Source organism: Clytia hemisphaerica, unplaced genomic scaffold (genome assembly GCF_902728285.1).
Source record: "Clytia hemisphaerica strain Z4C2 unplaced genomic scaffold, Clytia hemisphaerica genome assembly, whole genome shotgun sequence".
NCBI classification, from domain to species: domain Eukaryota; kingdom Metazoa; phylum Cnidaria; class Hydrozoa; order Leptothecata; family Clytiidae; genus Clytia; species Clytia hemisphaerica.
Window position 1 is genome coordinate 712,622 of NW_027104602.1, and position 17,228 is coordinate 729,849.

Below are 17,228 nucleotides of genomic sequence, written 5' to 3' on the forward strand. Positions count from 1 at the left end.
TAAAGGCCCATATCTTGGGAACGAAAGAAGATTTTTCAAAAAAAATTTTACAGGATGTTATTTTCATGTATTTGAGCAAAATATCCAAAAATTGGCAAAATCTGAGGATATCACTTCCTCGACCTGCCTGATTCTTACAGAAAATGGCTCTTAAGCACTAAGAGCTCAATTTTAGCTAAAAGAAAGCACAGAATATAGTCATTTGGGTGAATGTGACTTTTGAATAACTAATCAAGCATAAATCTTTCAACTTTAGAACATCTTGGAATTTTATATATGTTTCTGTATGTTTGGGATTTTATGTTTTGACAATTTTTTTGATTTTTTTGAATTTTTATGTGTAGTGATTCTTTCCGTTTTTCTGTTTGATATTGTTTTACCTGTAGTTGTCAAAGTGTTATTTTATCAAAACAATCAGAAGGGACAAAAATTGTTGTTTTTTGACAGGGAAAAGTATATACTAGAAACTGATTGGATATGATAAAACGAGACACAATGAGCTGCAATGAGAGTTGTTTGCAATCAGGCGTTTGTATAAGTGTAGTGAAAACTAGTTGAAAGGAGGTTAGAGATATCATGTCTGATACTCTTGTATGATACTACGGAAAGTATGATTGTCAGAAATTTTTCCACAATTTTCTATCACCTTCATTTGGATTAGATTTTTCTTTCCCATTAGGGCAATGTTTAAATTCCCTTTGACTCTTTGCTAATTTCCCTCTGTTTTGGAATGATATGAAAATTAACAATCAACATGCTGAATGGACCTACCTGAGATAGATAGTCGGAAACATGCTGAATGAAGATAAAAAGATAACAGTATAGCAAGCATAGCTTTGTTTCACACAGGCTTTTCGATGTTTTAGAGGTAATTTTAGGAGCCATGCTAAGTTTTGGGCAATAACAAAAAACGATCCTTTCTTTCATGTATGTATATAAAGATAATTCTTTAACTCTTTAAAGATAAAATCTGAATAGAATCCAAAATTTGGCCCAAATTTGGCTAAAAATTTTTCTTTAAAAAAAATCCATCTAGTTCTGTAACAATTTTTCAGTTTCTTCTACAGTAGGTTCCCCATTGTATTAGAGTAATCTTTTTTTTCTAGGAGGTTCTCCTGCTGGCATGTGTTGCAGCAAAAATAAATATTTTGAATAACTAATTACTCCACAGCAGTTACCTAGACACAAGATAATTTATCATGTTTTTATTGGCTGAACGAAAGTAATGTATGTGGAGTAATTAGTTATTCAAAAGACTGTCGCGTTCGCCAAAACATCTATTCAATTCAATTCAATCCAAATAAGAAAACCCAATTTTTACAGTCAGTCAGGAGTTTTTGCCTAATTAGGAAAGTATTTTGTAATTTTCCCAACTTTCCTAATTAGGAAAGTGCTCAAAAAAGTTACCTTTTCTCCTTTAATCACTCCAAAATCGCAAGTTCTAACCATGACCATTAGTTTTAGTAAGTCAAAATTGATCTATGTGCAAAAAAATATGATCTCTCATGGCCGGAGCGTTGAGATATACTGCCCAGAACAAATAACTTCCTAGTTAGGAAATTTCAAAGTGTTAAAAATCCCCGGACACAATTTGAAATTTTGTATGCGCATAATGGGCTATTCCATTTTTAAACCATACAGGGGTATTGACAAACTTTTCCAGGGGCCAGGGGGTCTGAGCCTTGATTTTCCAAGGGGGTTATTAGAGGTTTCCAGGGGGGTTCTCTCCTCCTAAACTGACATCAATAGTCATTTTCCAGGCCCTTTTTCACAAAATTTCACTTTCCAGGGGTGTCGACCCCTAATTTCTTCTAAGTTCATCAATACCTATGTACAAAATTCAATTTCTATCACGAAGAAATTGCCTGGGAATCTGTGAAAAATGAACTGTCTCAAATTGACTGGGACAATGAGTTTTATGAATTAAAATCTGTAGAAAATTTTGAAAAACTGTTGAAAATATGCGAAAAAATTGTAGAAAAATTTGTTCCAATTAGGAAACCTTACAAAACGAATAAAAATAAAAGAATTCTGAGAGAAAGGACGGATTCTAATGAGAAGGTGTTCTAAGCTAGAAAAAACATTCATCTCAGCAAGAAACTGTTTCCAGATTAAAAAAATCAAAACCCAACTTGTTGATATTGAAAAACAATTACAAACCTCATACAGGAAGAGTACTACAACTGCAGAAAAGAAAGCTTGTGAAGCGATCAAACTAAGGCCGACCCTAAAAGAAAAAAAGTTTCCAGTCCACTGGTCGGGTGAAATTTTTTTCGTCATCACCCGGCCGCATTTAAAATTTTTTTTAAAAATAGTGTTATGCATATTAAAGGAATTATAGGGTGTTATATACACCCGACTCGTCTGAAACTGATGTCAGCAAAATTTTAATAAAAGAGTCCTTTCAAATTTGTAAATAAAAGGAAGAAAAAAATCTTGCTCCACATTTTCTTTATTCATTACAAAAGATTCTATTTATTTCAATCTGCTGAATTATAACTATGTAAAAGGTCTATGGCTTTAAAATCAATTAGTTGAAAGAAATGAAAGAAAAAAAAATTTCCGGCCGCCCGCATGACTTTTTTTTTTGTCCCTGGTGGACTGGAAACGAAAAATGGCCTAAATCCAAAATATTTCTTTTCTTATGCTAAAAGACACAGTAAGACCAAAGCTAGAATTGGTCCTTTAATAGATAAAACAACAAACAAATGCGTCTGACAGTTAAAAATGGCAGACATTCTTCAAAAACAGTACCAATCAGTCTTCAGTACACCACTCGAAAACGCAAAATATAATGATAAAGACAGGGGGGGGGTCAAGCAGTTAGTACAAGACATCATGTCGGTTAGTACCGTGGTGGTATACCTACAAAATTTTCAAAAATCAGTTAGTACTTGATGGTACTAAGTGACTGCTAGGGTGGTGTCAAGTAAAAAATTTAGGAAAACAGTTAGTACAAATGAATACTAAGTGCTACTTTTTTACCTTTTCTAGAAAAATATTAAAAATAAATACTAAAAGCAATCAGGGAAATCCCCCTCCATAAGAGAAATCAAAGAACCTAAGACATTTAAGTCTTCCCCTTTGGAGTTTGTTTGGTATTACCCTTTAGTTAAACACTATATCAGGGGAATTCCCTAACTATAGATTGATAAATAAAAGAAAAAAGTCAATTATTTTGGTTTTACTTTTTTCTTTTAGTTTTACGGCGTGTATGGGAGTTCATATATTTTGAAATCGTATAATGTAGTTTATAAAACAATTTATATGAAACTTACAAAAAGTAATGACGCTGAAATTGTCCTTTTTATCTGTTTAGATTTGATAAGCTAAGTTAAATCTGTAGAACATTGAAGCTACTATTTTCTTGACTTAGATCGATTTTGAAATTGTAAAAGTTCGTAATCTTGTTCTTTATAAATCATGAAAAAGTATTTTTTTCTGCCTTGATTGAACGCTACATATTATGTTTATGTTTTTGGTTTACGGTGTTTCATTATTGTATCAATTGAGAAGTACTTCGTTATTTGAAACTCTTGTACATATATCGCTGTACAGCGTTGTGTTAAAATAAAATTTTTGATTCATTTTAATTCATCATACCAAATCAATAACTGTTTCAAAACAATTTTGGGAACATGGTTTGACACTCTCGTTTGATAGGTTTTAAGGGGTGGTCCTTAGTGAATTTCCTTTGAAATCACTTAGTATATTTCATACTAACTGTCAAAGGGTGGTGGTGTGGCCTCTTTCCTCCAAAGAATCACTTAGTAGGCATGATGTCTTGTACTAACTGCTTGACCCCCCCCCTGATAAAGACAGTGATTTTGTTTTGACTGATATTGATTTTACGAAAGAGGACTTTGTTGAGGAGATTGGAACAATATCCAAAAATGCAGCACCAGGACCCGATGGATATCTGCTATCTTTCTCAAAAATTGTAGCCAAGAACTAGCAACTCCTTTTTGTACAATCTGGAGAGAGTGTTTTGATAATGGGGTAACACCACATCTCTTCAAAGACAGTCATATCATTCATATTTACAAAGGTGGGGACCAAGGGGAAGCCCAAAATTATCGGCCAGTGTCACTAACCTCGCACATAATGAAAAAAAGATTGTGCGAAAAAACATTGTTAAGGTATGTGTTCACCTTCCTTGACACATTCTCTTTAATTAATCATATCTTTAGAACAACAAATTTTTATACATCAAAAGTATATATTTTCTGAAAGCCAATAATATTCCTTTCTAATGGTAAAAGTTTCAGCTGAATTTAAAAAACTGGGCAGGATATAATTAAAATCTTAAGAATTTTAACCTTACCTACTACCTACTTCAAAGAAGTTAAAGTCACCCATAGCTTTTGAAATTTGAAAAAATAATTTCGATACTATGTTCCCAATAGATTGAACCAAAAAAATGTCTTAGGATTTTTTTTTGGATCGACTTTAACTCGAGAAAACTTAAAAATTGTTAAAATTTGGAAAAAAAATCATTCATTTCTCGATTTTTTTCCACTTAACCTGAAATTGTGAAGCTTTAAAGGCAATAGCGCTATACTTATAGTAGGGGTCGGATTTGGTGGTACTTCCATGGTATACTCTGAAATACATGCTGATGTCAGCCCGAAAGCTGATTGGCTTAACCGACAATTATACGCGGTTTAAGAGTATAGCTAAAACTTTGTTATGTTTTCAACAGTAAACAAAAGTGAATGAAGACAAAATGTAAACAAAAAGATTGCAAAGCAGTGCAAAGAAGTTTTCGAATATACTCACAATAGAATGTCTTCATTTAAAAATAGAAACACTCGATTTCATTCAAAAGAAAAATACATTCTTTTTTTCTTTCAGTTTTATGTAAGTCTTTTTGTGTTGTTGTTGAACATTATAGTAAATTATATTCACTTTTTTGAATATATTTTTTGGAATTAAGTCACTTTTGGTTTTTGTTATGATCCAGCACTCCTTAATACTCCTCCGTATGGGTGTTTGTGCCAATGCTAGATCAGCATTTAATAAATATACCATGCGTCGTTCCCTTTAACTCGATTAGAAAAAAAATCCTAAGACATTTTTTTAGTTCAATTCTTTGCCGAAAATATCGAGATAATTACTGTTTAATTAAGTAATCAGAGAAATGTGTCAAAAATGTTACTATTCGTGAGAATAAACATCAGCTGAATTCTCTCTTTTCTCTTTGTTGTTTCCGAAAGAGACAATTATTTGAGTAAATAATCCATCATAAGACAAACTTTGTTTTAAAATTTAAATGGTTATAACTCTGGATCAAAAAAAGATTTTAAGATCGCGATTTTACCAAAATGAAATCCATTTACTTTTCTTCCACTTTGACTGAAGAAAAATTTTTTGACAAAAAATCGGAAAAAAGGTGTACACATACCTTAATTATCTAAAAGAGAATAACATTTTTAATGACTCCCAACATGGCTTTCGACAAGGTAGATCTTGTTTGAGTCAACTCCTTGAACATTATGATACAATACTATCATACCTTGTGAGAGGTATTAATGTCGACACAATCTATTTGGACTTCAGTAAGGCATTCGACAAAGTTGATCATGCAATTTTTGCTACATAAATTGTCTCAGCTCGGGATCAAAGGAAAGCTATTGCGATGGATTGAATCATTTTTGAAAGGCAGAAAACAATCTGTTGTAGTAAATGGCTTCAAATCCGAAAGTGCCCCTGTCATATCAGGAGTACTTCAAGGAACAGTACTTGGGCCAATTTTGTTTCTTCTGATGATTTCTGATATTGATGATAATATCAGGTATTCAATCCTTGCAAGCTTAGCTGACGATACTAGAATGCTTAATAAAGAGATCCAAGGAATAATTGACACGTTCAAGTTGCAACATGATCTCAACATAGTTTATGATTGGACTGACAACAATAACATGAAACTAAATAGTTGTAAATTCGAACATTTGAAATACGGTAAAGATACTGAATCAAAAAGTTTATCAACCTATTTCACTAACAACAAAACTGTAATTGAAAACAAAAACTCTGTCAAAGATCTTGGAGTGTGGATGAGTAGTGACTGCTCATTCACAGATCACATCAATAAAATGATAGCAAAAGCTAAGGACATTTCTAGTTGGATTTTGAGAACATTCAACAACAGAAGCAGTGTTATGATAACGTTATGGAAATCCTTAGTTCTCCCTCACATCGACTACTGTTCTCAGCTTTGGTCACCAAACAGCATCCACCAAATTGAACAGATTGAATCTGTACGAAAGAAATTCTTCAATAAAATCAAAGGCTTTAGTGCTTTCGATTATTGGGAACAATTGAAAATTTTGAAAATGTGACTCTCGAGCTCCAACCCTAACCCTACCCTAACTGATAATAAAGGAACCCCGTCCAGCGGATTGAAAAATTTCACTTGCATCCTGGAGTATGATATCGTTTACTAACCGGCTCAACGAGCTGAACAGATGAATATCATCAAATCAAACTGAAGTATATATACTGAAGTAAGTAACTTCTGACTGACAGTACTAAAAGCCAAAAAAAAGATTCTGGAAAAAACGGCTTCAGCCGCCACTTTTTAGAGAACCTAAAAAGAGCTTTATAACTCGGTTTTTAAGGTACTCTAGTAGAAAAATAAATGCTTTGTTAGAGAGAATAGTGATTTAGAAAAATCAAAGCGACAGCCTTGTGTGGTGGGTGATAAAATTATCAGACTCGGGTTTTCCAGGCCTAATAAAGTCAAAATTTAAAAAAAAAAGAATCACAAGCTTAAATTAAGAAAGAAACAAGATCATCCTTAATATGTATACCTGTATAATGATTACGATAATAATTTGATCCAACAAGCAGCAGGATTATCATGTCCTACGTGCAGTCAAGGAGCTCTTTTAAAAGTTTCTTGGTGCAGTGGACAGTTGACGGGTTGACGGGTAACTAAAATAGTTTCCCGCCTTTGCTACCACCCCCGTAGAAATTGATGGTGGACTGGCTTATGGAATTAAGCTTGAGGAATGCAAATGAGATATAGTGAATTAAAAAAATATATTATCTAATCGTTAAGGTGGCCATCCACTGGAAATTGAAAAATCGACCTTTTAACTTTAAATGTTGATTGCTTAATAACTAAAAATGATATGGGCTTGAAACTTCCAGGTATTATTATTTATGACCTAAAGTTAATATTAAAAAAAAATTTTAGAAAAAAAAATTGGAAGACGGGGGTTTGGTACGACTTTTCAGAAAAATCAAAATAATCTTGTGTCAACGTTTTAGAGAGAACTCCAAATACTTGGTTAATAATTTTTGGTATGTAGAGGCACTTTAGGACAAAGAATGGAATGAGCGAAAAAAATTTTTGAAAAATCCAAAATCCGGGGGTAAAAGCCAAAAAAACAGTTTTTTGAAAATATGAGATCTGGAATCAGTGAAATCTGAAAAATCCTTCGCTCATTCCACAGCCCTCATAGATGTGCAAATACCCTGAAAAAATCAGACCAATCGGACAACTAGATCCTGAGATTTTTCCGCCACAGTAGTTGGGAACACCCGGATTGGCGTTTTGAGAAATCGTGCTTTTAAAACATAAATTGCCGTTAAATGAAAAGATTATAGTTTTCAATAGGGATTTTTTTATGATTTGAGCCTATAAGGGAGTTTTCTACATTATTTCAAAGGAACTAAGGATTTAAAACTATTTAGAGTGAAAATTTTGTCCAATTTGAGTGACATTTTGATCATTTCCAGAAAACCGCAAAACTTTGAAAAAAGACCGCAAAACTCATTTTCACCACGAAAACCACCCCGAAATGTAAATAACAATGCCCACATTCATTGTAAGACTATTTTGGACTATTCCTATCAGCAGGGATTAAAAACTAAATCAATTAAGTTAAAATATTCATTCAAAAAGCTCTGGAACTGAAGACTCATTATCGTGTTACAGGGCACTTTCACTTTCACTTTCATTCCATCGCTGAAAGCATAATGAAACCGCCAAAATCTAATCCCACACAGTTGAAAAAGTAATTTGAAGATGATTGTGTTGTTTTCTAAGAGATTCCTGGCAAAAAAGCATTAAAACAGCACCCAAAAAAGAATATACAAGCAAACAAAAGTTCTACATACCTTTGGCGCACTACACAACAACCGACTGTGCTCTTAATCAAAAGAAATCACAAGTTACATCATGATTAAATATTCCTTAGAGTTTTACAAACCTCCTTGTATAATAAGAGAACCATAAAACATCACTTACAGCAACAAATGTGGATGAAACACTCAGCAAAAGTCAGTGAGCTTCATCCTCCAAAATACATTTCGCTAAATGCTCAGAGCGCGCCGGCCCATTTTCCCTTTCCTATCTTTCACCTTACCTGTTTATTCTACTTTCTGAGACTTAGTTTCTCATTTCTGACTGAGTTTTCATACCTGTCAATCATTTTTCCATCAATTTCGACCAATCTAATTTTCGCACCGAGTGGGATTCGAACCACCACCAAAGAAAGACCTTCAGATTCGGAAACCAGCGCTCTATCCATTGAGCCATCGCCGCACAGCAAAATCACGCAATTCATAACACATTATACCGAACTGGCAAAAGACGGGGGTAATGTTATTATAATATGGGTAAAAGTACCCCTTTTTTAAACCTGACTGAAATTCGAGCCGTTACTAGCAACCCTGCGGGGCCCAAGGCGCCGAGTATGCACCCGGCACAGTGACAAGCCGTTACTAGCAACCCTGACCCTGACCCAATACCCCCTGAATCACGGAATGATGGATAGGAAAAATTATCGGGGAAAAAAATTGCTCTGCGCGGTCTGTGCATATAGCGAAATCTTCCAAAATTGTCCAAAAACCATCTTTAAAATTCGAGGGCGGTCATTGTTTACAAAGTTTGAAAACTGAATATGGGTACACCAAGCGACTTCAAACCTTCTAGAAATGTTTCTAGCGACTTGAAGACGACCCGTAAAGATTTTCAAGCCGTTTGAGCAGCTAGAAAAGGTAGAATTGCTGTTTTACTAACGGGCGGGAAACAGGGCGTCCATGGGCGAAGCATTAAAAGCTTAAAGGTAGGTATTTTAAAACCTAAAATTTTCTGCTTATTCTTTACTTTTATGAATTGAAATTTTCAGAGGTTGTTCTAGAGAAGTTATACTTGACTTTAAGCCAAAAAAATAAAAAACCACCAAAAAAGTATCACTATTTTCAAACTCAGTGGATGGCCACCTTAATATTTATTAATAATTAAAGAAAAAATAAAAAGAATGTGAAGAATTATCAATTTTTTAATGTACTAGTTTTAATGAGCTAGTTTAATAAATGCTATTTTTTCCATCTTAAAACTTAACGCCCAAATCGTAGGCGTAACCGCCCATAATTTTCCCGCCAAAATCGGACCACGTTGCGAAAAATAAAAACGTGTTTTTCCGGGACAGGCGTTTTCACATTAACCCTAATTATCTACCTTAATTAACTATTTTTTGGAAAATATTTTTATGCTGAATGCTTGCCCTTATTATTGTAACTAAAAATATTCTATTTTCTAGAGTTTTAAACAATTTTTTACTCCAAAATTTTAAGGTTTGATTTCCTCAACCCCCCTGGTGGGGTAATGGTATGTTATTAGAAGGTCCGAAGTCGCTTTATTGTGCAATCTTATTTGCATAACAATAGTTTGTTTTGTTTCGAAACTTTCACTTTTATTGTTTTTTTAATGATTCGAAAACTTTAGTACTGAAAATTGGAGTTCTCACATTTTCATTGAAAGAGAAAAACTGCACTGACAACTTACTTCTGCTGCACCCAAACGAACCGAACTTCACGTATTTGAAAGCTTTGGTAGAGTTAGTCCTTCACAAATCAATATGGGAGAAAACGCTGTAAGTTATCTTTTCTACTGTACTTTCGCTTTTGTAGCAGGACGCATTTGAAATTTTTCCATGTGCTTAGTCCAGGCACCAGGGGGAGAAGACTCAATTACAGTATAGAAGACGTCAAACTGAGGCAGGGGTGTCTTGAGGGAAAATTCAAATGGGTGCATCTCATTCGTCCGACAACAAAACAGTTCGAATCCAGACAATGGAATCAGCGTGAAAGTTTGTCCTCCAACTGCTTTTTTGTCCAGAAACAATTGCCCAATCTTTGATGAGTCATATTTTGTCTGACAGCCAACCCAAAACCGTTTACGTTTTCAATGTTTTCAATCAAATATCAAGCACAAGCACAAGTTAGGCTGCGGTCACGTTGTGTTCATGTCATCCAACCGACTCACTTTTTATCTTAAAAATCTGACCCTTTTCTAGTCAGAAAGTCAGAAAATGTGTTGGATTTTTTAACTATATTATTCAAAGAATTTTGTAGATTGAGTGTAGCTAGCATTTTGAGTGTTTTTAAGATTTTTATCCACAATTTTTCCACAATTTTTTGCGTTAAAAAGCACTATGCAACTGCTTTTTCCAGACAGTATTAATCGAACGTTCGATTGTGATCAAAATAATCAATAATGATCGATAATAATCGAAGGTGGTTAGTGACCACCTATCCATTATATGGGTGATTGAATACTCACTCGACTCCAGATTGTGGTATTTTCTTCAACCATTTTTCATTTCACGTGCGTTTGCGTAGGGTAGGGTAAAATGGCGAAATGGGAAAATCGAATTTGGCAAAATTTTTCAACATTTTTCGTACACGTTTTTCGTGTGTATTAAATTTCGTGATTCACTAAATTGGGCATTTTCAAAAAGTGGGAATAAAGAAAGAAAATGACTGATTTTGCTTCAAACACAACGTATTGGGTGTAAACATACCTAAAATAGTAACAAAACTAGTGAAAAAAATAGTTACTAAGTGTAACAAATGTGACTCCCCAAGCGATCCCCAAGTCCCTGAAAATGGGACCGGGCTTTAGACGGTCTTTTAAGGGCCGGTAAATGACTGGTAAAAATTTACCAAAAGGCCGCTACGAGTTTAGTTAATTTTGCTGCCGCTGCGAAGCGTAATCGCCTGGTTGACATCCTTTGACAACAATTTTTGATGTAATCGTTACTAAAAATCACTAACGAGCGGCCACGAGCGTCTAGAAGCGGTCAGGAGGTCTGGAGGCCGATCTAAAACAAAAATCTGACCGCTACTAGACCGCTCGTAATACCGGACCAAGATCGGTCTGATTTTCAGGTACTTTTTAAATCGCTTGGGAAGTCACAAATGAGTATTTTCAATTTTTGACCTATTTTGAAATTTTTTTGCGTGTAATTAATTTCATTATTTTGTATTTTTGAAAAATTTAAACGGTATTAAGTTTCACAAAATTCGGCCTAAAAATTTCGAAATTAAGTACCCGCGAAATGTAACACGCGAAATATAATACCAATAAGGTATGTTAAAAGTTTGAGTAAAGTTCAAGTAAGTTTGAAGATTGAAAATCTGCCAATTCTATATTCATATTTAGAAAGGCAGGGCAGCGTCTGTTGGTAGTCAAAAAGGGCACTTTTTCTAGTGTTTTTACCAAATTTTTAGTGGTTTCAGTAATACTGGCTTTTTAACAATTTCACTTTTACTGGCCAAGATTCCACTTTTACCGGGTCCTGCCTCTTTTTCTATTACCTTATTGGAACTAATTTTCGCGGGTTTTAATTTTAGCGTTGAAAGTCGAAAACCGCGAAAATTAATTCCCGCGAAATACAATTTTTTCCAATTTTATCGAAAAATTTGAAAAATCCCTAGGAAAATAAAAGAAATTTGTCCAAAAAAAATGAAAAACCGCGAAAATTAAAACCCGCGAAAATTCCAGAATGGAAAAAACCGCGAAAATTAAAACCCGCGAAATGCAATTTTTCAGATATTTTTTTTCGACCGCGAAAATTAGTTCCCGCGAAAATTAGTTCCAATAAGGTAGCTATGGATCAGTCACACTTGTTTCACTTTTAAAGCTTTCTAAGTAAACTGTGTTTTGTGGCCAGTCGCTGCCAATCAGGCTACAGTCCGGTAATAAGACCAGACTATACGTTTTCCGGCAACAAGAGAATAAGAACCAACTTTTTGGAAGCTTTATTGCAGAACAAAAGTTTTTCCCTAGGGATTTTCCAACTTTTTTGAGTTCTTTCTTCTAATATATTAAATGAAACTAGCCATATGCGCAGCGTCACGCTGTGTGTCCCAATATAGCGAATCACTATAAATCTAAAAAACTTTAACGGAAGAAAGATAGCTGCCAATTGATAATAAGATTTTGATTTTATAAAAAAGATAACATAGCATTGCAATTTTTAACCACAATTGAGTAAATGGCCTAGAAGAATTAGATTTTAGATCTTTTTAGACATCGTGGCTGGCCATCGTGGCTGGACATTCGAGGGTGACTTTGAAAGAATTTGAAAAAATTTGAAAGTGATAGGAAGCCGCTATTGTAAACAGAAAGTTTAAAGAGCATCTGAATAAGAATTCTTCAACATGAAAAATTATATTTGGGAAGAAGGTTGATTTTAAACCATCCAGTTCCAAGGTTCCTGTATAGAAAATGGTCTCTTGGCGTCTCAAAGTTAGTCTAGTGGTAGGAAATTTGCATATGGTGCAAAAAGATGATGGTTCAAGGCCATGGAGAGGAGGCTTGTAGAGCTTTGTTAGAAGTATTAATATATAGATTAGAGAAACAATTTGAAAGTGAAAGTTTAAGAGACCTTCAATGAAATAACTTATTTAATGCGTGCCACAATTGCCATTGGCTTGCTGGTTCAAAAGAATGCACATTCTTCAAAAAGACCAGAAAAGTTTTGAAAGTGATAGGAAGCTGCTATTGTAAACAAAAAGTTTTAAAGAGCATCTGAATAAGAATTCTTCAAAATGAAAAATTATATTTGGGAAGAGGGTTGTAGAAATGGGGTGTAGATGACTGCCTTAGCTCTAGTTTAGACGGCTGACTTTCTGCCCTGCCTATTTTAATTGTGGAGAAAGTGGGTTCAAAGTTGGCAGTTAAAATCTTTGCTTGAAAAAGATTGAAAGAAGACATTGCATTGACGTCAAAAGAGGGCAATGCATTGACTTTAGACAGCAAACTTTAAGCCCACTTTAATTCACAATTAGAATAGGCAGGGCGAAAAGGGGGCTGTCTAAACTAGAGCTTAGACTTAACTCACTTTGCCAATATTTGGTCTTAGGACACTTTAAATCTGAGACAACACTATTAATCAGATTAATTTGCTTTAAAGTGAGCACTTATTTCTTATGTGAAAACCACTCTCAAAGGAAGTTCTCTAATTATACTAAGATGGTTAGTTCATGGTAGCAAAATAGCGTCAAACTTAAAGGCCTTATTTGAAGTCCTGTGAATTCATCTGTTAATGTCAGTAGCCGAGTAGTACCTTTTAGGCAAACATAGTTCGGACCCCCCCCCCCTTTCTTAAGGGGGGGGATGACACCTTCCAAAAAAGTGAAGAAGGGGGATCAGAAATTTTCATTAAAAAAGGGGGGGGTAGCAAGGAGGGGGATCGTTTAAGAAGAGGGGTGGGGGCTTACATATATTGTAGACTATTTTCTAGCACTGTTATGAAATTTGGTCTGCATGAAAGGAAGTTCTTTATTTTCACTAAAAAGTGGTATTATATTTGCCAGACTTAATTTTTCTTTACTGTTTCCCTTCCCTTTTTACCATAAAAAATTTAGCCCAAAACCTATATAGGATAGGCATTTTTAAAGGTTGGGGGTTAGAACCCTTTCCGCACTATGGGCAAAGCTTCAGACTATGAATACTGAACAATTTTTCAAAAATAAAAGCAAAATCAAGGAAATCTCCAATAAGGTATCTTGCTGTCAAGAAATGATCATAAAAGGTCCTTAGTAAGAAATTTAGCTCCTAGGGTGAAAAGTTTACTTCAGCTAATCTATAATTTGAGAATGTCTGTCTATGTATGTGTGTATCTGTTTCTTTCTGCTCAAACTTTTAGGACAGGCTGTAGACTTAAAAATCGTCAGATTTGACACTGGTTCCTTTTGTGAATAGGCTCGAGACCTATATAGCTAAAACGTTCCACACTTTTAAGAGACTTAACTTTTACCACAGAAATATTCTAGAGACTCTAGATAAACATTGAGTAAAATTTGTTTGTTTCAGAAAACAACGGATATAAAGGGTAACGTTCTTTTCATTTTATCAGGAAACAAAAACGGAAGAAAACCACATCAACTTGAAGGTTGTTGGAGCAGTAAGTAGATAATTACTATTTTAAGTTCTTCTTTTCAAAATTTTACAAAACGGGTTTTCACCCAGCCAGGGCAAGCCACTTTGACTCATTTCCTAACTAAAGAGAATTGAACTTGAGAATTAATATGTAGAAGTTCTAACCATGGGTAAATTGAATTATTTTGACCATCTTCTTTTCTAGGATAATTCAGAAGTACATTTCAAGATCAAAAAGACAACACAACTAAAGAAACTGAAACAAGCATATGCCGACCGTCAGGTAACTTAAATGAACATTGTTGGAAAAATAAAATTGTTGATAGCTACTCGGCAGTCAAAGTTCTACACGTTCCTAATTTCTGTTACGCCCCTACATTTCAGGGGTCGTATTTTTAAAATTCCAAGTACAGCCGAGCGAGTGGTTATTAATAATCTCAATTTTCGACCCCCTAGGTCTCAAAATTATCTTCTCATTTAATGCTTTTAAATCTGTTCATTTTTTAACTTCCTCCTTCAGGGTGTATCTTTACAATCGTTGCGATTTTTATTTGATGGACAAAGGATAGCTGATGATATGTCACCTAAGGGAGTAAGTAGTTTTCTTGACTTGATGACAATGCGTTACTTAAAAGAACTTATTATTGTGATGGACACCGACATCTAGCAGAAAAGGTCAGATCATTGTCCCTATTAAATCAAAATTGATAATTGCCTTTTGGCATTTTGATTGTTCAGCTGTTTTATTTTCTGTCTAATACGAACGACTTTGAATTTCTTTGGCCTAAATAAAACAATGTACATCCTAAATTTGACTCAATGAATATTTCTCAACCTTAAATTAATAAATCGAAATTATTTCTATAGCTCGAAATGGAAGAAGGAGATGTAATCGAAGTATACCAAGAACAAACTGGCGGAAGGTGATATAAGGTATGTCTACTCTAGAGAACAGATTGTATCATGTTATTTTTGTTGTTGGGGGAGATTCACTTGACTTTCGTCTGACCATACCCTTACGAAAGTGTGCTGATGTTAAAATTAACTTCAAGCATAGTCATTATAAATAACCCTGGTCTGGCAATGTGTTGTTTTAGCTTTTTGTTCAATTTTATTTTGTTACGAACAAAAGACACGTTGCTATTTGCATACTTTTTGATCACGTTACCAAAATCTCCTCTTGGGATTACTCTATTTTCTAATCACATGATCAAAAAGTTTGCAAAATAAATCGATTTGGTACGTAAGCTCCATTTTTTAACAATAAAAAGAGACAAAAGCCTTCCAGACCAGTGCTTTTATAATGACTATGCTTCAAGATTACTGACTGACCCAAAAATACCCCTAAACTTCGTCCTAAACTACTAAACTCTCCAAGTGTTTTGATCCCGGGCTCTATTACCCCCTCTTCAAGTTTTGGCAATGGCTTCAATAAAAGTTCCTATTTACTTGTTTAGATATTTGGATTAAATGGGACATTTTGTAATTCGTTAACATCGAGGAGACGCCGCGGCGGCCACGCAATGCAGTATTGGTTGGTGTTTCGGAACGTTTGTAGATGATTTTAAACACAACTTGTAAATAAAAAGCGATAAAACTTGGAAATTCTGAGACATTGTTACCCTAATACTTGTCCTTTGTTGTTGAAAACAGACATTTCTTGATGAAGATGAAGAAGAAACAAATCTTTTTTTGCGATAAAAAATGATTCATTTTTATTAGAGTTCTCCCCTTTTTTACTGTGTACATTTTTTTTTTGCTTCAATATTTAGTCAATTATGACATCTTTGTACTCGCATCATGGAATATTGTTGAAACAAAAAGGCAAACCTTTTTATATGAAAAGTTTCATGAGTATGTTATTGATGTTTCTGCTTTTTAGACCTACCTAGTAGGTCCTATAATATAACCCTTGTCCGCTCGTCCGTCTGTTCGTCTGTTACCAGCTGCTTTTCTCGGGACTGGCCCATTAAATTTTCCTGATTTTTTGCATAGTGATGCAAAATGGCAGAACCCATAAAGTGACGGGGCCCGATTTTCGAAAAAAAAAGAATTAAATTGAGAATTAAACTTGAATAAAGCTGAAAATTAATTCAAGAAATTGAAAAATCATAAAAAGCATTCCATACACTAAAATTTTATTATGATCTTCATCGAAGATAACAAAGTGAATTTTTGATCCGGATACTTTTTGGAAAATTTTCTCGGTACCTTACCAACCCTGATAAATGAAAAATTTATTCTTATTTTGCCGACCGACCGACCCATATTTTTTCTAACGAACTGTCCGTAGAACAAAAATTAAATTGGTCTCGCCTTATTAGTTTTTTCTGATTTTTTGCATAAAGATTGTAGTCAGGTTGCTCTAAAATGGCTCAAGCAGTTTTATTCGGAAAATATTTTTTGGCCGTGAAAATCGGATTTTCTTATTTGGGAAATTCCCTTTTGTCATTTTTAATTTGATCTTAATCGAGTTTATGTTTTGATCAGTAACATGCCTACCAGACAGATGGCCGAACCAAAATTTTCTTGCATACATATACCCATATCTACTAATTTGTCAAAAATTCAAGGTCTTACCTTTTGCTTCCCCTAGTCAAAAATAGGAAGCGGGGATAAAAACTTCTGAAATCTCAATGGGGATAAATATTGTTCCACAAGTTCAGGAAATCTAGGGGGGGGATGGTTTCGGAGTATCATTTTTACTTTTTACATTGAATTTCGAATGGGGATGAAATCAAGGACATTATACTAGCAAGTAGCTGTCGCTATGAATGCCCCGCCAATAGCAGATATTAGCCCAGAGGAACTTAGCCATGAAGAGAGCAAGGGAATCATAATCAGACTATAAATTGGTGAAATGAGTCTTCATAAAAAGTGCTCAATGTTACTAGAGCTGTTTAAAGTTAAGAAACACGAGCCGATGCGGTTAAAATTTTCTCAGTAAGATCCATACATAACGAAAGTGTCAATCCAAAAAAAAAACATGTTTAATCTACACTTTCTGATGCAAAGTGACCTAAATTAAAACCATTACAGGTTTCGC

The 17,228-nt window shown here is 34.4% G+C and overlaps 2 protein-coding genes across 2 annotated transcripts; both read left to right on the top strand.

Annotated features, from left to right (window-relative positions):
* The first annotated feature begins 5,831 nt into the window (after nucleotides 1-5,831).
* On the top strand, nucleotides 5,832-6,341 carry LOC136824209 (uncharacterized). Its single transcript, XM_067080387.1, has one exon. It carries the CDS (start codon nucleotides 5,832-5,834, stop codon nucleotides 6,339-6,341), a length of 510 nt encoding a protein of 169 aa, XP_066936488.1.
* A 3,438-nt stretch (nucleotides 6,342-9,779) lies between these two features.
* Nucleotides 9,780-16,027, top strand: LOC136824146 (small ubiquitin-related modifier 1-like). Its single transcript, XM_067080312.1, has 6 exons — nucleotides 9,780-9,887; nucleotides 14,160-14,207; nucleotides 14,388-14,465; nucleotides 14,703-14,774; nucleotides 15,050-15,115; nucleotides 15,640-16,027. Exons 1-5 carry the CDS (start codon nucleotides 9,873-9,875, stop codon nucleotides 15,107-15,109), a joined length of 273 nt encoding a protein of 90 aa, XP_066936413.1. The 5' UTR covers nucleotides 9,780-9,872; the 3' UTR covers nucleotides 15,110-15,115; nucleotides 15,640-16,027.
* Nucleotides 16,028-17,228: the final 1,201 nt, after the last annotated feature.

What these genes read in the sequence shown, in the direction of transcription:
- LOC136824209 (XM_067080387.1), top strand. Translation starts at nt 5,832, where the DNA reads ATGCTTAATAAAGAGATCCAAGGAATAATTGACACGTTCAAGTTGCAA.
- LOC136824146 (XM_067080312.1), top strand. An exon ending in ACTTGAAGGTTGTTGGAGCA is followed by an intron (nt 14,208 to 14,387) that starts GTAAGTAGATAA and finishes CTTCTTTTCTAG; the next exon opens with GATAATTCAGAAGTACATTT. An exon ending in AAGCATATGCCGACCGTCAG is followed by an intron (nt 14,466 to 14,702) that starts GTAACTTAAATG and finishes TTCCTCCTTCAG; the next exon opens with GGTGTATCTTTACAATCGTT.